The sequence below is a fragment of the Bombina bombina genome, chromosome 10, assembly GCF_027579735.1.
Source record: "Bombina bombina isolate aBomBom1 chromosome 10, aBomBom1.pri, whole genome shotgun sequence".
In the NCBI taxonomy this organism is placed as follows: domain Eukaryota; kingdom Metazoa; phylum Chordata; class Amphibia; order Anura; family Bombinatoridae; genus Bombina; species Bombina bombina.
The window spans coordinates 177,348,185-177,370,482 of record NC_069508.1 but is presented as its reverse complement, the minus strand read 5'-3'; the positions used below and the strand labels follow the sequence as shown (position 1 = coordinate 177,370,482).

Sequence of the window (22,298 nt, the reverse complement as noted above, 5' to 3'; positions counted from 1 at the left end):
TAATATACAGTTACTGTACCCATTAGTAATGATGCAAGTCATTGTCTATATAATATACAGTTACTGTACCCATTAGTAATGATGCAAGTCATTGTCTATATAATATACAGTTACTGTACCCATTAGTAATGATGCAAGTCATTGTCTATACAATATACAGTTACTGTACCCATTAGTAATGATGCAAGTCATTGTCTATATAATATACAGTTACTGTACCCATTAGTAATGATGCAAGTCATTGTCTATACAATATACAGTTACTGTACCCATTAGTAATGATGCAAGTCATTGTCTCTATATAATATACGCCAGTGGAGGGATTTGTGCTGTGACCATAGAATCTTTATACTTTCAGCCTCACTGGTTGTAGCCGCAGCTGTGAGACAAGGAAGTGCAAGATGTATTTGTTAGAATGAAGAGAACCTATTAGGGGAGGGATGTAAACTCTGTAAGTGCCTGAATCTATACTAGGTTGGAGACTGCTGTACGGTATTATCGGCGCTGCAGATTAACCCTAAAGCCGCTGCTCGGTACAAAACACGTGACACACACTACAGAATCAGCTGTGCGCCAGAGTCATATGACCTCAGAAGTCACGTGACCAATAGGATGTCGCCGAAACTCGTTGATACATTTGTACAATTTTATGACCTTTGTGCAGCTGCTATTTATGGGGGCGGGGTGTGGTTGTGGGCGGTACTTTTATATGATATAGTCCGTGTAACTGATTAACAACAACTGTTCTCCTGATAGCTCTATAATCTGTTACCTGTACCTGATCCTGGTCTCTCTTCGGACAGTGTGCCCAGTCCATCCCTGTGTGTATGACCTTGTTACTGTCTCTGTACTGTGTCCATGACCCTGCAACTGCCTCGGCGACCAGTGCCTTCTCTAGTTACCCTATGCTGCACCATCTATATATCTGACATTGCTCACTGTGCTTTTTTCTCTGGTCTGTGCTCCTGTTTCCTGGATTTTTGCCCTCTTATCCTTTGCTCAATTGTCACCTAGCATCCTCTGCTCGCCTGTCTCTTTGCATCCTCTGCTCACCTGTCTCTTTGCATCCTCTGCTCACCTGTCTCTTTGCATCCTCTGCTCGCCTGTCTCTTTGCACCCTCTGCTCGCCTGTCTCTTTGCACTCTCTGCTCGCCTGTCTCTTTGCATCCTCTGCTCACCTGTCTCTTTGCATCCTCTGCTCGCCTGTCTCTTTGCACCCTCTGCTCGCCTGTCTCTTTGCACTCTCTGCTCGCCTGTCTCTTTGCATCCTCTGCTCACCTGTCTCTTTGCATCCTCTGCTCACCTGTCTCTTTGCATCCTCTGCTCACCTGTCTCTTTGCATCCTCTGCTCGCCTGTCTCTTTGCATCCTCTGCTCACCTGTCTCTTTGCATCCTCTGCTCACCTGTCTCTTTGCATCCTCTGCTCACCTGTCTCTTTGCATCCTCTGCTCACCTGTCTCTTTGCATCCTCTGCTCACCTGTCTCTTTGCATCCTCTGCTCACCTGTCTCTTTGCATCCTCTGCTCGCCTGTCTCTTTGCATCCTCTGCTCGCCTGTCTCTTTGCATCCTCTGCTCGTCTGTCTCTTTGCATCCTCTGCTCGTCTGTCTCTTTGCATCCTCTGATCACCTGTCTCTTTGCACTCACTGCTCGCCTGTCTCTTTGCACTCTCTGCTCGCCTGTCTCTTTGCAGCCTCTGCTCGCCTCTCCCTGGGCATTCTCATCTTTTGTTTTGTGTCTCCTGGCATCCTACTTTTCCACTGTTCTGACACATCTAATGTCCTGTACCCAGGGCTCCTGTACACTGTAGTGCCATCTTTTGGCTCTTGACCTGTGTTGTGCTATTTTGAGCCTTTAGTTTTACCTTTTGCCCTGTGTGATATCCAGAACCCAGGTGGTTTTTACCTTTCCCCACAATGTCACTGACTTTGGTCCTTGATCGTCATCTTGTGCTCCCTGCTGTGGGGTGTACAGTGTCACTCCTTCTTCTGTTGCGCTGGCTGCGGAACAGGCGATTGCATCGTCTCATGAAAGAGGTTCGGGATCGTAGGGAGCAGGCACTAAGCAATATGGAGGTGGCAGTGAGGAGGTTATCTTCAGAGGTGAGTGGGACCATGTGTGCAGTAAGGGGGAGTCAGAGAGAATGGGGAAGCTTAGGGTCCTGGGATGCAGAGTTTACATGGAGGTATGAGATATGGACATCCTTTTGTGCCCTGGGATGTTTCAGACTGGTGGGCTCTCAGGGTACTGGGTGCTCAGCAGGGCCGCCACTAGAAATATTGGGACCCGTTACTTAAGTGGTGGATTGGTGACTTTTGAAAAGATTTCATTAGTCTGAAAGATGTGAATAATCAGTAGTAATGTCAAAGTGTGCTAAAAGGGAACAGACAATTGACAAACACACACACACACACACACACACACACACACACACACACACACACACACACTCAAACACAAACTTGCACATACACCCAAGGAAACACCCACAGAGACAACCTCAGAAAACACACACAGACATTCACAGAAACCCACAGAAAACACACAGACATACACACACAAACACAGACACCCACAAAAAACACACAAAGACATACACACACCCTGACAGAGACATCCAAAGAAAACACACAGACATATTTATACACACACAAAGACAGACACACAAACCCTCACAGAGAGATCCACAGATAATGCACAAAGACAGACACACAAACCCTCACAGAGATCCACAGAAAAAAAATACATACACACTCATAGAGACACCAACAAAAGCACAAATACATAAACACAGACATCCATAGAAACACTCACAGGAGGTAACAGTTTTTCACATTGCCATCCCCTAAATCAACAGTGTGTGACATGCATGATAAAAAAAATAGCAGAAATTAAGAGATCACTTTTTAAAGACTTATATTTGTAATTGTGCAAACAAAAATACTTCTGTGAATTCAAAATTGTACATTATTGATCTGTCAGAATGGGTAGATGAAGGAAAGTACTTTTGAAAGGTTGACATATCTTTGGGGTTCCCATTTTCCCTAACCAAGAGCACCACTTCAAATCTGGGGTACAAATGTTCCCATCTGTGTCAACTGTTTTTATGGATTTTGAAAATGCTGTACTCTATATGGTCTTGGTGAAACCATAAGCTGTGGCACTAGGTCTCATACCATTAAATCTGGTTAAATGCAGGATCTAAGCTTGTTTGTATGTATTTCTAAATTAAGTCAGCTGTAGTGTAAACTGAACAGTGTTACGTTAACCTGTCTCATTTCAAACACTGAACAATCTTAGCCTAAGAGTATAACATTTTATGCAGATGTAAAAATCTTTGATAAAATGCCTCCTGGCACCTGGAAAGTCCTTGCATAAAGGCGCAGTAAACTGGAGTGTAATGAATATATATATATCTGCCAAAAGGGTACCTACGATTTGTGTATTGAGGAGGAAACATTTCTGCATGGTTTTAATATAGAATTTCTACAGCATTGTCAAATAATCATACATACACTGCTGCATATTGCTAAAAAAATGTGTTTTTATAAACCCCACCACACAACTAGCACACTGAAGTTACAATCTGAAATTGCACAAATAAATAAAAAACATTTACTAAGTAAGTCCTACCTACTCTGCAAATGAAAGTGATCTGCCGCCTGACTCTGGCACACACTGTATAAACTAAAGTGCCAAGTCTGTCTCACATTGTGCATAGTGGTTTAGTGTGCACTCAGAAATCCCCTCAAATGCTAATGTTTTACTCCTTGTAATGACATTTCCTATGCTCAATAGCACTCTGATGTTGCGCCCTCTGTTTTTTTTTTTTTAAATAATAGTTGTGCTTGCCTCATGGGGCCTCTTGGGCCCCTGATAGGAGTCACCCTATTCACCTTGATGGCGGCCCTGGTGCTCAGGGTTTACTTTACTGCCTGACTGAGCTCAGGTGTGTCAGTTTGTAAAATCTTTGGTTTGCAATAGATGGCTTCAATGTATTGGAAAGTGTTGCATTGCTCTAGCACTCAAGGAGTTAACACTAAAACTGGTAGAAATTCATACTAAAAAAACAATACAAATGATCAGAAAAAAAATCTACTGCTTATTTGAAATTCTTTTTTTTTCCATTTCCCTGTATCATGTGACACCCATTAGCAAATCATAGACCCGCATACATATATACTGTAAACTCTTGCTCATCCTTAGTAGGAGCTAAGATTCAAAGTGTGCATATAAAAAGACTGCACAATTTGATAAAAGTAAATTTGAAGGTCTCTTAAAATTGCATGCGTTATCTGAATTGTGAAAATTTGTTTTTCACTTTTAATGTCCCTTTAATATAGCAGTTACATCGGAATTGGCGAAGATGGAAACACTGTAGCGACTAGAGAGGGTTTTTAATGAATTTTGCCTGGCATCCATCACGTAATATGTGTATGAAATTGTTTGTTTGAAATGCCTAAAATGTCATTTCACAAGATGGTTAATGTATTGTGTAAGTGTGTCAGTATGATTAGTAACCTATTAATCACTTGTGTTATGCCTAAGCCACTTTCAAACAAAAAATGCAATAGAGAGTACACCAAAATGGCCCTGTCTAGACATATTCAACAGAAAAAGTAAACTTCTGACCCTATTTGTAGGAAAGACTAAGTTGTAATTTAGCTCTATAATACAAAATAGACACTTTTTTCTATACAAATTCCACATTAAGAACCCCCCCATTAAATAATTGTTTTGAAATTGTATTAATAATAAAACAATTTTTTAAACTATGTGTGTTGTTAATGGGGAGATTAGCAGGAGATTTTAGAGGATGAGGAAGTGGTTGGCCAGATAAAAATAAGTCACATTAGGTTGAACAACGACTGTCTCTACATAAACCTACTTCTGTTTATACCAGTCATGTCTATTTTTCAGGAAAGGGCCACAATGAATTCATTTTTTTCCAGGAATTCTTTTGTTTTTTTTCTGTGTTGTCTGATACGTGATGTGAGTCTAAATCAGGGTGTACATTTCATAAAATGTCTTTCCAGCCTCTCCAGTTCATGTATTGTTTAATGCAGCTCGTTCTCTAAAGTTCCCTGATCCTTCTATTGTTTAAAGTGAAGGTAAACTTTGATGATGAATGAAAGACAGTTTTTAAAAAATACTATTAAAAACAGGGGCACTTTCATTCATCAAAGTTTAGAAAGCAGCCATTTTGATTAAAAAAAATGCCAGAGCAGCTTCCCCCAAACAGAGATCCTCTCTTCACACGTCATCAATGACTAATCCAGCTTCCTCCAATCATGGCATGGCCTCAGGCAATGACTCCCCTGGGGGGAAAGTCGTGATTGGAGGAAGCTGGATTAGTCATTGCTGACGTGTGAAGAGAGGATCTCCGTGTGGGGGAAGCTGCTCTGGCTGAGAAAAACAACAAAGGTAAGTTTTTAATCAAAACGGCTGCTTTCTAAACTTTGATGATTGAAAGTGCCCCTGTTTTTAATAGTATTTTCACCTTTAATAAATCTACTGGCTGGTATACTGGTGGGACCTGTGAAGCTTGAGAGAATGGAAACTTTTCAAGCAATTTTGTCCCTTATGTTGTTCAAGGGGGCACAAAGTTCAAAGTGCAAAGTATTAAATGTAATCTCTATAACAATATAGTTGTCCTGTGTTGCAGGCAGGTTTATATTATCTAGAGAAGATACAAATCTCTTTTGCAGATAGCTCATGAGTGTCCTGTGCTTGATCATATGTTTATCATGGGCCATATCTATAAACTAATACAGTGATTACTGAATTGCTGATTTCATGCACTGGGATTACTGTGTAACTTAAAACACCAATTTACTTTTCTTCTTCAGAATCCAGTTGCAGACCCCGGAGCTCTCTTGTCTCTGTCTCTCTCAGAGCTCTCTAATAAACTGAACGATGGATCTCTCTCACCTGAGATGGTGCTTCACGTTTACATGAAGAGGGTAAAGGAAAATAGAATGATCAGCACAGGCAAAGCCTCCCAAGTCTGGAGCACATATGGTTCCCTTCTGTTATTCCCTTTATCAAATAAATGTATCCATTTTCTCATTTACAAAATATTTTTACATATTTAAAGAGACATGAAACCCCACATTTTTCTGTCATGATTAGTAAAGAGCATACAGTTTTAAACAACTTTCCAATTTATTTTCATTATCTAATTTGCTTTGTTCTCTTGGTATCCTGTGTTGAAAAGATTACCTAGATAGTCTAACTGTTGATTGGTGGCTGCTCATATATGCCTGTCGTCATTGGCTTACTGTGTTCAGCTAGCTCCCCGTAGTGCATTGCTGTTCCGTCAATAGAGAATACCAAGAAAATGAAGCAAAATTGATAAAAGTAAATTGGAAATTGTAAGCTGTACCTGAATCTTGAAAAACACATTTGGGTTTCATATCCCTTTAAAGTATTGTTCAGCAGTTATGCTTTCTTGTAATTTAAATTTAAATTGTAGATTAAATTACTGCTAAGCTACAAAAAAAAACAAACTTATTCAAGTCTGTTCTCATGTCAGGCTTTGGACACAACACGTGAGCTGAACTGTTTGACGGATTACCTGTGTGAGTGTGAGGCTCAGCTTAAGGAGGTCAATAAGCAGAAGATGAAGGGTCTGCTGTATGGTGTTCCGATCAGCTTGAAGGACAACTTTAACTACAAGGTAACACACACATTATCTAGGGGCTTGTGTTGTAGAAATAAGCGCTGAGCATTGTCAGCTCTCTGTCAGTCCTTACATTGACCAACACAGAAACTTGTATTAGATAACGAAACCTCCAAAAACCCTGGTGGCATAGTGCACCCCTTCCCCATCATCTCCATAACATTCACAGACTGGCTGTTTCTTCCCATCTGTCAGATCCCTTCATCAACCAACCGAGTCTACAAGATATTTTAATACATTTCTCTTTTTATGTTTTCTAGCTGACATAGTTTTAAACATCCTCTGAAGGGCCCCGAGGGGGTTACCTGGTCAGGGAACCATGTAGCCCTTAAAGGGACATTAAACACTTTGTGATCGTAATATAAAAACTTTGCAACATACTTTCATTTATTTTGCCTCCTTTTCCTGTAATTCCATTCTGAAAATGTGAGGCTTTTCAGTTCCTGTTAAAAATGGAAGTGCAGTTACATACTCTAATATCTACCTTTCCTTTTACCCTCCCTTCTTTGCCCTCCCTATACCTTCTTCCCCCCCCTTCCCTTGCACTTCCATACTAATGCACTTAAGATGGCACAACTATGTGGAAGCAGGGATAGTCACTTGATTGACCTAATAACAATAAATGTAAAGGGCCTAAATAACTCAGGGAAGAGATCTATCGTCACTAGGGACCTCCACAGGATGGGTGGGGATATAATTTTTCTACAAGAGACACATTTCTCCAAATTCAATGAACCTAGATGGCACAGTCATCAGTTCCCAGATGCATACTTTGCATCAGGCCCTCGGAAAAAGAATGGTGTGGGCATTTTGCTTCATTCCAAGATCCCCCTCCAGGTTGCCCAAATATATAGAGACCCTGAGGGTAGGTACCTGGTCCTGACAGGGACACTCTATAGTAGACCCATCACCCTAGCTAATCTATACATTCCTTAAAAAAGCAGCTAATAAGATTATGGAAATGCAATCGGGAATGCTCTTCTTGGGGGGTGACTTTAACGCATCCCTTTGTCCGGATTTGGACACCTCGGACGGCCTCTCCAGCATCTCACTTAAAATGCTTAAACGCCTCAATGGAACACTGAGGGATATGGTCATTCACGATATTTGGCGCACACTGCACCCTGTAACAAGAAACTACACATTTTACTCCCATCCACATAGGAAATACACTAGAATCGACTACCTTTTCACAGATTCAACAGGGCTTTCGTTGACAACCAGCAGCAGCATTGGCCTGATCACTTGGTCGGACCATGCCCCGGTCAGATGCTCTATTGACTGGCCAAACACCCCACTGACCCCCTTTGTTTAGAGGTTGGAAGACTCCCTCCTTGATGACTCCATATTCAAACAAGAACTGCAGAACAACATAGATGAATATTTTCGCCTGAACTCAGAAAATCACCTATGCCCTACTACTGTTTGGGAGGCCCACAAAGTAAATCCACTCTAAATAGGGGGAAAAGAGAACACTACGAGAGGCTCCTGTCCGGAGTCTCACAAGCTGAACAGGCACACAAAGACATGCCCATGAATGCTAAGCTCAAGGAGGACGTAGCTACAGCCAGAGCGGAGCTACTTCAATACCTGCAGGGTGAGCAACAGGCAAAAGCGTTAAAACTTCGACAACGCTTCTTTGAGCAAAGCAATAAAGCGGGGAGTTTCCTTGCGCGAGCCCTAACGCGCCAGCGGCTGAAGTCTTATGTGTACGAGCTGGTAGATCGGGGGGGAGGCAGATGTAGGGACGGGCAATCAATCGCAAATGTATTTAGGGAGTTCTATGAAACTCTATATAACATTCGTCCTATAATTCCAGACCAAGACATTCAAACAGACGATCAGGAATCGGAGCGGGCCATATTAGATTACCTTTCCGAGGTTGATATGCCGTGCCTAACTCAAGAAGAAAAGGAGCTGCTGGATGCCCCTTTTGGGAGGGAAGAAATCGCGCAAGCGATTAAGGATCTCCCTACTGGCAAAAGTCCCGGACGGGTTCGGGATCCACTATTATAAAGTTTTCTCTGATATACTGGTCAGCTATCAGACGGGCTGACCCTGCCTAAGTCGATGCTGGAGGCGTATATTTCAGTTATACAAAAACCCGGCAGGCCCGCGGACCTGCCGGGAAACTACAGACCAATCTCTCTTCTTAACTCAGACGTTAAGATCTTAGCAAAGGTCATAGCTAATCGCCTCAAGTGCTACCTGCCACAATTGGTGTTGCCAGATCAGACAGGCTTCATCCCGGCTAGGGAGGCCCGCGACAATACCCTGAGAACAATCCAGCTAATATCACATGCCGGGGCTACCTCCGCACCGTTGGCACTTGTGTCGACGGATGCGGAGAAGGCTTTTGACAGGGTTAATTGGAGATTCATGCGTCATACCCTTGATAAGCTGGGCTTCGGCCCAAAGTTAGTGGGCAGAGTGTTCTCGTTATACTCAGTGCCTTCAGCGCGAGTCCGGGTTAATGGCATTTTGTCTACACCTTTCCGGGTCACAAACGGCACCAGACAGGGGTGCCCCCTGTCCCCCCTCCTGTTCACCTTGGTAATAGAGGTCTTGGCGTGTAGGATTCGGGACAATCCCAACATCGAGGGAATTAAGGTGAGAGGCCGAGAACATAAACTTGCATTATATGCCGACGATGTTCTGCTAACTCTAACCAACACCAAATCATCTCTGCATGCATCACTTGTTGAGTTCGAAAAATTATGGGAAGGTTTCAGACTTCCTTCTTAACCCAACCAAATCAGAGATCCTTAATACCACTGAGCCGAGGGAGACAATGGAAGCATTACGCACTCAATGCACGCTTCGAATCTCATGAGGTAGGCTTAAGTACTTGGGGATTGTCTTGGCCCCTTCTGTAAAGGAGATAGTTGAAAACAACTATAGGCAGATTAGAGATGACATTGCACGAGATCTTGCCACATGGAAAAATAAAAATATCTCCTGGGTGGGGCGTATACACGTCGTTAAGATGAACATCCTGCCTAGAGCTTTGTACATTATGCAGACTATACCTCTTTCGGCTGCCATGCACCTGATCCACCAAATTCAGTCGGAAATTGAGGCATACATCTGGAATGGTATAAAACCAAGAGTAAATAAGAAAACAATGTATCTCCCTAGAGACAGGGGGGGTTTGGGAGTCCCCCAGCTCATGGTCTATCGCAAAGCAATAGGCCTCCAACGCTTGGTGGAATGGTGTCACAACTCTCCCAACAAAGCCTGGATAGGGCTTGACGGGGATATTCTGGGGAGGGGCAATGTCGGCTCACTTGCTTGGGTTACAGCATCACAGCGCCCTGGGCAGATATAGCACTACCCGCTGCTGGAAGATGTCTTCCGGCTATGGGACAAGCTAATAAAAACAGACAAGAATATATCTACAATGACTGCCCTGGTAACTCCGGTCTGGGAGAACCCAGACAACGGACTTGCCCATAAACCTTATACTCGGGGCCAGGCCTATACCTTAGCTGAGACAGCTGTTTCCAACGTCATTCATGAAGGAAAGCTCAAAACTCAACAGGAGCTGGTCGACTGGGACAGTTGGACGTTTTCGTCCTGGTTCCGCGTTGCCCAGTTCCATCACTATTTCAGCAGACTACAGGACAGGGCTATGCTGTCAAGACATAAAACGCCTTTCGAAACACTTTGCACTACTTCCGACATTCCCGACCACTTGATCTCACGCCTATATAAACTGCTGCTGGTGAGAGACGAAAACACCCTACCCTCCTATGTGGATGCTTGGCAGAACGACCTAGACACCAGATTCGAGACTAAAACTTGGCTCAAGATCTTTGACAAAGCTAGAAGAATATCAGTCTCAGCCCGCCTACAAGAAATGCACTACAAGTTTATGAGCAGATGGTACCTCACTCCTCAGAGACTTCAAAAGATATATCCTCATGTCGGGGGAGTGCTGGAGGGGTTGCGGAAAGGAAGGCACACTTATGCACATATGGTGGACATGTCCACTTATGCGCTCCTTCTGGGAGAGTATGTTTCTTGAAAGCAGTAGAATCCTCTCAGTCATAATACCACCTGATCCACATTATTTGCTGCTCCATAATCTACCCAAAATAAAGGAAGAAGCTAAAATGAGATTATTTATATTGATGTTGAACTGTGCCAAGGGCTTGATCCCGAGACACTGGAAATCAACACAGGTACCAAACATAGAGGAATGGAGAACGCGAGTCGGAGATCTACTCAACCTTGAGAGATACCACTACCTCAAAACAGGGAAACTCACTACACATGAATACATGTCACTAGTTTGGGAGGGCAAACCAATATAGAGAATAGAGTCCCTTAAAACCCCGCCCCTCTCTCACGGGTGCTCAACCTGTACGGCATGCCCACCTCCACTCCCCACCCTTTTCTTTTTTTTTTTAATTTTTTTTTATATCCCCGCCCCCCCCTCTCCCTCCGCACTATCCTCCCTTTGCACCTTTCTCCTCTTCTTTTCCATATGCTTATTATCCTTATAATTCACTCACGCAACTTACTTCTGGGTGAGCCGACTGTGTCACTCACTTACTCCTGTTTTATGAGTCAGGGAACAGGCGTATACCATTGTGTATATTACTAATTGCGGGCGCAGTTGGCTTGCCAGGAAATTTTAAGCTAGAGTTTATTAGCAACCTGTTATGCACTGAAGGTTTATGACCTTCTCAATACGTTGAACACATAAAACTTATCTTACGGAGCAGTTAGCATTTATATAAAACTCGATGCTCCGATACTACCTATGTTAACTGTTTGATTCTTATTTTTGAAATACCTTACTATGTATGCATGAGTATGTTCAACCAATAAAGCTTCTTTTACAAAAAAAAATAAAAAAAAATGGAAGTGCAGAACACTGTTATATTCCTTACAGCCATTGGCTGCACACTCTAATGACCTATTTATAACTGTTCCTAATTGGCCACAGCAGAGAAGGTAACCTAAGTTACAACATGGCATCTCCCATTAATTTATAGTCACTAAAAATTTACACTTATTTTGTCACTATTTAAACAACTAATGAAACTTAAATAAAACCCCCAAAACATACATGTTATTGTCAGCCTAATCTTTTCTTTGAATGCATCATTCTATCTAACATTTATGTATTATTTAATGTCCCTTTAAAGTTTGGCGTGTAGGCGTCTGAATGAAACCTTTTCCTTAAATCACTGTATCTTATGACAGAATCTCACTAACGATACAAACTACATATACCAGAAAATATCTGAAGCTTTGTTTGGGCCAGTCGCGATTCATATTGTTCACCGTAACAGCGCCAACAAAATGAGCTTTCATATTTATATCTAGTTTTATAGATTCATTTGTTAGTAAAATGCTGCTGCCAGCGTCAGATTTATAATGCTAAGGCCCCTTGGCACAGGCTAAATAGTCGCTCCTTCACTTTTCACTCCACTTGTTCCTGGTAATATGATCACAAACATACACTTGCATTTGCCAGCCCCCAAATGTATATCTGATTAAAGGACCATTGAATACAGTACAATTACATAATCAAAATACAATGCAATAGCACTCATTTCAAATAAAAAGTAGTTTTTTTCTGACATTTAAAAATACTTCCAATTTTCTGCTCCCTGTATCATGTGATAGTCATCAGCGAATCACTGACTACACTGTTAACTCTTGCACATGCTCAGTAGCAGCTGGTGCCTTAGAAAGTGCGCTTTATAAAAAATACTGCAGAATTTAGTAATGTAAGTAAACTGGAATTTTTTTTCAGATTGCTTGCTGAGTTGTGAAAGTTTAATTTTTAAAGTACATTTTTTATGTATGCATTAATTACTGCGTTTACAAAATATCTGCATACAAAATACATGTTTTAAAAGCATTTATTAGCAAAATATAATTTTGCACTCCAGAAACATACTCCTTAAAAAGCCTCTTGAGTGTTATTTATCATATTTCATTTGATGTGGCCAATTAGAACATATATGAATGAGCTCCTGCACTACTAATACATTAGTGTTTATAAGAGCTGGGGTTCTGCATTCCTCAGAATGCTTTTTCAACCTTACGAGGGGGGGGGGGGGGAGTAGATAAACCACAATTTTCATATTTTTTTAAAAAAAAGCAGGCAAAAGTAGATAAAAAAATTGTAAACAATGGCACAGGTCTCAATAGGGAACACAGCCTTCCACTCTCTAAAGGCCTCCAAAGGAACAGCTCCCAAAACACTGGTTCAGGACCGACACTGAAAAACAGGAACTATAACTAGAGTGTATAAACAAGGAAACAACACTATTGGAAAATACTCACAGGGAGTCCAGGTGCCCAAAAGCCATAAAAATGTATTACAAATAAAATCAAGTGAAACATATACTCCAAATAAAATTGCTCAACGTATTTCATCGACCAGCTCGCCTTTCTCGAGCAAGCGTTATTTGCTAGCTCTTTTTATGGAAATTTACACTTGCTCTTAAGAAAGATTAGCTGGTCATTGAAACACGTTTAGTAATTTTATTTGGGGCTTAAGAGGGATTGTGGAAGGGTAGCGGTCACTCAGAAGAGGAGTATATAATACATTTTGTTTTCTTTGCACTTGTATTCTTTGTACAAAAATAAATATTTATTGCAAAGTTTTTATTTCTTTCCTAAGATATGGTGAGTCCACGGCTTGAGAAATTACTGTTGGGAATATCACTCCTAGCCAGCAGGAGGAGGCAAAGAGCACCACAGTTAAACTGCTAAGTATCACTCCCTTACCCACAACCCCAGTCATTCTCTTTGCCTTCTGTGCATGGAGGAGGTGAAGTTTAGGTGTCTGAAGAATTTTTTTTTATTTCATCTACAAGCAAGTTTTGGGGTATAGCCGTATTCCACGTCATTCCTTGCAGTCGGGTAGTGGTGGCTTTAAAGCAGTTGGGAACTAGTAAAGAGGTACTTACTGCGCTTTCCTAACAATTGCTGCCCTAGTTTAGAAAGCCAGAGTTGACTACTCTGTTATTTCTTTTTCAAAGGTCTCGGTGAAGGACTGTGTCTTCTCATACCTTGTAACTGTCTACATGCTGGACAGCGGAGCAGGTAAGTGCTTTTTCTTCCAGTTGGGGAGACCATGCACTGATCAAATTTAAAAACACTGCTTTTTTATTGGGACATAGATAATCCTGTTGTATGGGTTACACTGGGGCATGAAGCAGGCACTGTAGCATGTTTGAGACTAACATATAAACTCTTTTAAAAAGAAAGGGTAAAATGTTTTTATTGGGCTTTATTTTCTGACACATATTTTCTTAATATAACAATTCAAGTTTAAACTGAAAGTAAGGCTGAATTTTCTATTTCAGCAGCTTTATTCATTTCCCCATTGCTTTAAAATTAAAACAATGCAACATTTTAAACTGTCCGGTTTGAAAATCCGGTTATTTCTGGTACTCGGTGTACCAGGAAGCTATTTTTAGTGCCTCAGTGTCGCAGCAGTAATTTGAGCTCACATGACCGGCTTTACTTCATAATGTTTGAGGAAAAAGTTGTTTTTCTCCATTTCTGAGTGATTCGGTCTTAATTGGTAGCTGTAAGGCACCTCAATAATTGAGGTGTGGGGTTACCTGAGGGGTATAACAGATAACAGGAGTGTAGAGACGTAGGTCAGAGGTTGATCGAAGAGGACGGGATGGGGAATATTTCACGATTAGAAAGGAAATATAGTTGGGAGTTAGACTGCTGAGTGCTTTGTAAATTAGGGTTAATACTTTAAATTGTATTCTGGAGTGTATGGGGAGCCAGTGTAGAGACTGGCAGAGCAGAGCAGCTGATGTAGATCGGCGACTTAGTTGGATGAGTCTAGCAGAAGCATTCATAATAGGTTGGAGGAGAGGCTGTGTTTTGGCAGGCCATTTAGGAGTATATTGCAATAATCAATTCTTGACAAAAAGAGGGAATGAATAAGTATTTTTGTAGTTTTTTGAGTAAGTAAGGGACGAATTCTGGAAATGTTGCGTAGGTGTGAACGGCAGGATTTGGTAAGCGCTTGTATATGTGGGTTGAATGTGAGTTCTGAGTCTAGTGTGAACCCAAAGACAGCTGACCTGGGGTGAGGTATTGAGAATAGAGTCTCCAACCGTCAGAGAAATGTCAGGTGTTGGATGTCTCAAAGAGGGGGGAATAAGAAGCAGCTCAGTTTTGCACAGGTTGAGTTGGAGGTTGTGTAAAGACATCCAAGAGGAAATTGCAGAGAGGCAGTCAGAAATCTGGTTGAGTAAAGAGGGAGAGATATCGGGAGAGGAAAGATAGATTTGGGTATCATCAGCATACAAGTGGTACTGGAATCCAAAGGAGGCTATAAGTTTTCCAAGGCAGGATGTATAGAGAGAGAATAGCAAGGGGCCCAAGACAGAGCCTTCCGGTACTCCAACTGAGAGAGGCATAGGATCACAAGATATGTTGTTAAAGGAAACTGAAAACGAGCGGTTTGACAGATATGAGGCAAACCAGGAGAGGGCTGTGTCTCGGATGCCAAATGAATGTATTATTTTTAGGAGGAGAGGATGGTCAACTGTGTCAAAAGCTGCGGACAGGTCAAGAAGAATTAGTAAGGAGTAATGGCCTTTTGCTTTAGCTGATAACGGGTCATTTGTTACTTTAGCAAGAGCGGTTTCTGTTGAGTGTTTAGGGCGGAAAACCAGATTGTAGTGGATCAAGTAAGGAGTTAGTTGTGAGAAATTGAGTTAGCCGATAATAGACTAGTCGTTCCAATAATTTTGAAGCAAAGGGAAGTAAGGAGACCGGTCGATAGTTAGAAGGCGAGGAGGGGTCAAGCGAGGGCTTTTTTAGGATTGGTATGATTGATGCATGCTTGAATGTGTCAGGAAATGTGCCAGCGGTGAGAGATTGGTTAAAGAGATGAGTTAGGGTAGGGGTTAGAGAAGCAGAGAGAGAGGGAATAAGTCGTGTAGGAATAGGGTCAAGTGGGCAGGTTGTGAGATGAGCCAAGGATAGGAGTGCAGAGACTTCTTTCTATGTTAAAGGAGGGAAGTAGCATAGAGTTTTGTTAATAGAAGGGGTGGGTAGGATTGCTGGGTTTGAGGGGTGTGAGGTGCAGATCTCTTTTCTAATGGTGTCAATTTTATTTTTGAAGTGATCAGCAATAATTTGAGCAGTGAGGTTGGTAGTGGGCGGGGGTGCAGGCGGACGTAGAAGGGAGTTAAAGGTTGAGAACAGCTTTCTGGGGTTGGATGCGTGAGATGACACAAGGGAGGAGAAATAGACTTGTTTGGCCAGGCTGAGCGCAGAGTTGTAGGACTTAAGGGTAAATTTATAATGCTGGAAATCGGCACAGGTGCGTGATTTCCTCCACTACCGTTCAGCAGCCCGTGAGCATCGCTGAATATATTTGATCTGTTTAGTGTGCCACGGTTGCCGTCGTGTGATTGATGTACATCGAAGAGTGGAGGGTGCAGTTTTGTCAAGTGTTGATTTTAGTGCCAAATTATACTGTAGCGTCACAAGGTTTGGACAAGAGAGGGATGAAATGTCACATAATTTTAGCTGGGGATCGATCCTAATTTGGGATAAAAATTTAAAATGTGTTTTTTCCTTCGCTTATTTTAATTGAATATTAAAATCTTTGAAACTTATCTGAACAAGTTTATTTACGGTTTCACAACATTTCTGATATGGAGCAAGATCCTACTCTAATTAATTCATGCTTATTATGTTTACATGCACAAATTGCAGCTCTTATGCAATTTTGTTCTTCATGTGTCAAGAAAACCTTGCAAAATAAAGGAAACATTTTTGAGCCTAATGTCTCTCAGGATGATACTGTTGAAATAATACCTCGGCTTTCTCCTGCTACTTGCCAAGCCTCAATGGCGTCACATGCAGTGCCCTGCGATTCCTCTAACTCTAAGTGGAGTTTATTTAAAAGCAGAAATTGCTGCCCAGGTATCTTCAGCTGTATCTGCAGCATTTTCTGCCATTTCCAGATTATAGGGAAAACGCAAGAGGAAATCTAGAAATTCAGAAAGTAAGGTGCCTGTCCTCAGTTCTGCTTCCCAAGTTGCCTTTTCTCATAAGTCTGATGAGGAAAGATACATCTGGACTTTCTGAGGGTCAAATCTCAGATTCGGACAGTATAATTCCTTCTTCTGAGACTGAGGTGGTATACTTCAGATTTAAGCTTGAACACCTTTGTGTATTATTAAAGGAGGTTTTAGCTACTTTAGATTACTCTGATACCCCTTTCGTTGTCACTCCTAAGAAATCTAGTAAGCTCAATAGTTTCTTTGATGAACCTTCCACTTCTGAGGTTTTTCCTGTGTCAGACTGTGCTATGGAGATTATCTCACAGGAATGGGAGAAACCAGGGGTGTATTTTTCCCCGTCTCCAATTTTTAAGAAAATGTTTGCTGTCGAGGTCTCCATTAAAGATCCTTGGTATACTGTACCCAAACTTGAAGGTGCCATTTCCACTCTGGCTAAGAGAACCACTATTCCTATTGAGGATAGCTGCTCTTTTAAGGATCCGATGGAGGCTTATTTGAAAAAGATTTATGTTCATCAAGGTCTCCAATGGCAATATGTGGTGTGTATTGCCACTGTGACTAGTGTGGCATCTTATTAGTTGAACGCCTTGTCTGATTCTCTTAAAGTAGAGACTTCCTTGGATGAATTTCAGGATAGGATTAAAGCTCTTAATTTGGCCAATTCCTTTATTGCAGATGCCATATTACAGGTTATTAGACTAGGAGCTAAAACTTCTAGTTTCACTGTCCTAGCCCACAGGGCATTATGGTTAAAATCCTGGTCTGCAGAAGTTTTCTCTAAAGTCAAGCTTCTGGCGATTCCTTACAAGGGCAAAACCTTGTTTGGACCCGGTTTGGCAGAAATTATCTCTGATATTACGGGTGGACAAGGGTCTTTTCTACCTCAAGATAAGAAGAATAGGCCTAAAGGACGTCAGAGTAATTTTCTATCCTTTCGTAACTTCAGAGGAAAGCCTTTTCCTTCTTCTTCCAAGCAGGAATAATCCAAGTCTTCTTGGAAACCAGTCTTGGAACAAGGGGAATCAATTAAAGAAACATGCAGCTGATTCCAAATCAGCATGAAAGGTTTGCCCCGATCCGGGATCGGATTCAGATGGGGGCAGACTTTCTCAGTTCTCTGAAGCCTGGATACAAGATGTCCCAGAACCCTGGACTGTGGACATAGTATCCCAGGGTTACAAATTGGAATTCAAGACTTTTCCTCCCAGAGGCAGATTCCGTCTCTCAAAATTATCTGCAGACCAGATAAAGAGAAGCATTCTTGAAATGTATACAACATTATTTCCTCCCTGGGAGTGGTAGTCCAGTTCCAGTGCAGGAACAGAGTCTCGGGTTCTACTCCAACCTATTTGTGGTTCCTAAAAAAAAAAGGGAACTTTCTGTCCCATTCTAGACTTGAAGTGTCTAAACAAGTTTCTCAAAGTTCCATCCTTCAAGATGGAGACTACGCTCCTTTCTTCCTTTAGTACAAGAGGGTCAGTTCATGACAACCATAGACCTAAAGGATGTGTATGTTCATGTTCCTATTCACAGGGACCATCACAGTTTCCTGCGATTTGCCTTTCTGGAAAAAAAATTCCAGTTTGTAGCCCTTCCATTTGGTCTAGCCACGGCTCCCAGAATTTTTTTCAAATGTTCTGGGGGCTCTTTTGGCAGTGATCCGTTCTCGTGGAATTGATGTGGCACCCTACTTGGACAACATATTAATTCAGGGACCATCTTTTAAACAAACAAAATCTCACACAGAGAAATTGTTGTCTTTTCTTTGTTCCCACGGATGGAATGTGAATCTGGAAAAAAGCCTCCTTTCCCCTGCTACAAGAGTAGTGTTCTTAGGGACCATAATAGATTCTCTATTGATGAAGATTTTTCTGACAGAGGTCAGGAGAAACAAAATAATTTCCTATTGCCTCTCTCTTCAGGCTACTGCTCATCCTTCAGTGGCTCAATGTATGGAGGTAATTGGTCTAATGGTTGCTTCCATGGACATCATTTCTTTTGCTCGATTCCATTTGAGAGCTCTCCAGTTTTGCATGCTCAGACAATGGAATGGCGACCATGGAGATCTATCTCAGAATAGTTAGATCAGTCGTCAAGGGATTCTCTCCTGTGGTGTTTTTTTCAGGAACATCTGTCTCAGGGCACATGCTTTCATAGACCTTTCTGGGTGATCGTGACTACGGACGCCAGCCTGCTGGGCTGGGGAGCAATCTGGAACTCGTTAAAAGCTCAGGGCCTTTGGACTCGGGAGGAGTCTGCTCTTCCCATCAACATCTTGGAGTTGAGGGCAATTTACAATGCTCTATTGGCTTGGCCTTAGTTGTCCTCAGGTTCCAGTCAGACATCATAACCTGTGTGGCTTACATCAATCACCAGGGAGGAACTCAGGGTTCCTTAGCCATGAAGGAGGTTACTTGGATTCTTCAGTGGGCAGAGACCTACAATTGCTGTCTATCTGTCATACACATTCCAGGAGTAGACAAGTGGGAAGTGTATTTTCTGAGAAGAAAGACTTTTCATCCCGGGGAGTGGGAATTCCATCCGGAGGTGTTTTCCAGGTTAGCCCTCAAATGGGGGGTGTCAGAGTTAGATCTGATGGCGTCCCGTCAGAACGCCAAGTTTCCAAGGTACGGTTCAAGGTCAAGAGATCCACGGGCCGTTCTGATAGATGCTCTGGCAGTTCCTTGGGTTTTCAGGTTGGTATACCTGTTTTCCTCCATTTGCTCTCCTTCCACGAGTCATTGCTCGTATCAAACAGCAGAGGGTGTCAGTGATTCTAATAGCCCCTGTGTGCCTCGCAGGATCTGGTTTGCAGACCTAGTGGAGAAGTCATCTCTCCCACCTTGGAGACTACCTCTAAGGAAGAACCTCCTGATTCAGGGTCCCTTCCTTCATCCAAATCTCGTTTCTCTGAAGCTGACTGCTTGGAGATTGAACGCTTAATTCTGTCTAAGCGTGGTTTTTCTGAGTCATTGAGACCATGATTCAGGATTGCAAGCCTGTTACTAGAAAGATTTACCATAAGATATGGCGTAAATATCTTTTTATTGGTATGAATCCAAGGTCTACTCTTGGAGAAGAATTAGAATTCCTAGAATTTTTTTATCTTTTCTTCAGGAAGGCCTGGAGAAGGGATTGTCAGTCAGTACCCTGAAGGGTCAGATTTCTGCTTTATCAGTTTTACTACATAAACGTTTGGATGTGCCAGATGTGCAATCTTTTTGTCAGTCCTTGTTCAAATTCAGGCCTGCCTTTAAGTCTGTTGCTCCTCCTTGGAGCCTTAACCTTGTTCTTAAAGTTTTACAGCTGGCTCCATTTGAGCTGGCCCGTTGCATTCCATAGACATTACGTTGTTATCTTGGACGGTTTTGTTTCTTGTTGCTATCTCCTCTGCTTGAAGAGTTTCTGAACTTTCAGCTCTGCTGTGTGATTTCCCCTTATCTTATTTTTCATGCCGATAAAGCGGTTCTTCGTACTAAGTTAGGTTTCCTTCCTAAGGTTGTTTCTAATAGAAATATCAATCAGGAAATTGTTGTTCCCTCTCTGTGTCCTAATCCTTCTTCTTCCAAAGAACATTTGTTACACAATTTGGATGTTGTATGTTCTCTTAAATTTTACTTACAGGTGACTAAGCATTTTCGCCAGTCCTCTGCCTTCTTTGTCTGTTTCTCTGGAAAACGTAAAGGTCAGAAAGCTACTGGTACTACTTTTTTTTTTTTTTTTGGTTACAAAGTATAATTCGTTTGGCTTATGAGACTGCTGGACAGCAGCCTCCTGAGAGAATTACGGCTCATTCCACAAGAGCTGTTTCCTCTTCTTGGGCTTTCAAAAATGAAGTTTCTGTTGAACAAATTTGCAAGGCTGCAACTTGGTCTTCTCTATATATACTTTTTCCAAATTTGATACTTTTGCTCGGCTGAGGCTTCTTTTGGGAGAAAGGTTCTTCAAACGGTGGTGCCTTCTGTTTAGGACTGCCTGTCTTGTCCCTCGCTATTTATCCGTTTCCTCTAGCTTGGATATTGGTACCCAACAGTAATTACTCAAGCAGTGGACTCACCATATCTTAGGAAAAAAAATAATAATTTATGCTTACCTGATAAATGTATTTCTAGATATGGTGAGTCCACGGCCCCACCCTTTATTTTAAGACATTTGTTCTTTTGACTATAACCTCAGGCACCTTTACACCTTGTGTTACTCCTTATTCTCCATTTCTCTTTCGTCGAATGACTGGGGGTTGTGGGTAAGGGAGTGAAACTTAGCAGTTTAACTGTGGTGCTCTTTGCCTCCTCCTGCTGGCCATGAGTGATATTCCCAACAGTAATTATTCAAGCCGTGGACTCACCATATCCGGAAAGAAACAAATTTATCAGGTAAGTATAAACTTTTTTTTTTTTAAAATTCTACTGTGCATAGCTAAACTAAGCGTTGTCCCTTAAGAAAAGCCTGTATACAATGCCTTGAAAAAGTATTCACCCCCCTTGGCATTTTTCGTGTTTTGTTGCCTCACAACCTGGAATTAACATGGATTGTTTGAGGATTTACATCATTTAATTTACAGAACATGCCCACAACTTTTGAAGATGTTTTTTTTTTATTGTGAAGCAAACAACAAATAGGACAAATAACAGAAAAAGTCAATGTGCATAACTATTCACCCCCCTAAAGTCAATACTTTGTAGAGCCACCTTTTGTGGCAATCACACCTCCAAGTCGCTTTGGATAAGTCTCTATGAGCTTGCCACATCTTACCACTGTGATATTTGCCCATTCCTCCTTGCAAAACTGCTCCAGCTCTTTCAAGTTGGATGGTTTGCGCTTGTGAACAGCAATCTTTAAGTCTTACCACAGATTTTCTATTGGATTGAGGTCTGGGCTTTGACTAGGCCATTCCAACACATTTACATGTTTCCCCTTAAACCACTCAAGTGTTGCTTTAGCAGTGTGTTTGGGGTCATTGTCCTGCTGGAAGGTGAACCTCAGTCCTAGCCTCAAATCACGCACAGAGTGGTACAGGTTTTGCTCAAGAATATCCCTGTATTTAGCACCATCCATCTCTCCCTCAACTCTGACCAGTTTCCCAGTCACAGCTGCTGAAAAACATCCCCACAGCATGATGCTGCCACCACCATGTTTCACTGTAGGGATGGTGTTCTTTGGGTGATTTGATGTGTTGGGTTTGCGCCAGACATAGCGTTTTCTTTGATGGCCGAAAAGTTCAATTTTAGTCTCATCAGATCAGAGCACCTTCCTCCATACATTTTGGGAATCTCCCACATGCCTTTTCGCAAACTCAAAACGTGCCATTTTGTTTTTTTCTGAAAGTAATGGCTTTGTTTTAGCCACTCTGCCATAAAGCCCAACTCTATGGAGCGTACGGCTTATTGTCGTCCTATGTACAGATACTCCAGTCTCTGCTGTGGAACTCTGCAGCTCCTCCGGGGTTACTCTAGGTCTCTGTGCTTCCTCTCTGATTAATGCCCTCCTTGCCCGGTCCGTGAGTTTTGGTGGGCGGCCGTCTCTTGGCAGGTTTGCTGTAGTGCCATGTTCTTTCCATTTGGTTATGATAGATTTGATGGTGCT

The 22,298-nt window shown here is 42.0% G+C and overlaps 1 protein-coding gene across 4 annotated transcripts in view; it reads left to right on the top strand.

Moving 5' to 3' along the window:
- Positions 1-608: 608 nt before the first annotated feature.
- Positions 609-22,298, top strand: part of LOC128641014 (vitamin D3 hydroxylase-associated protein) — a 241,528-nt gene continuing 219,838 nt past the window's right edge. For 2 of the 4 annotated variants that reach the window (XR_008399423.1, XM_053693535.1), the window contains exons 1-3: positions 609-2,101; positions 5,849-5,962; positions 6,535-6,678. Coding sequence is in view for 3 of the 4 variants with exons in the window: in XM_053693535.1 (XP_053549510.1) it covers positions 1,916-2,101; positions 5,849-5,962; positions 6,535-6,678 (444 nt within the window). In the remaining variant the exon portion in view is untranslated. The remainder of the gene's footprint in view (positions 2,102-5,848; positions 5,963-6,534; positions 6,679-22,298) is intronic. The other 2 variants (XM_053693534.1, XM_053693533.1) reach the window with 2 other exon arrangements.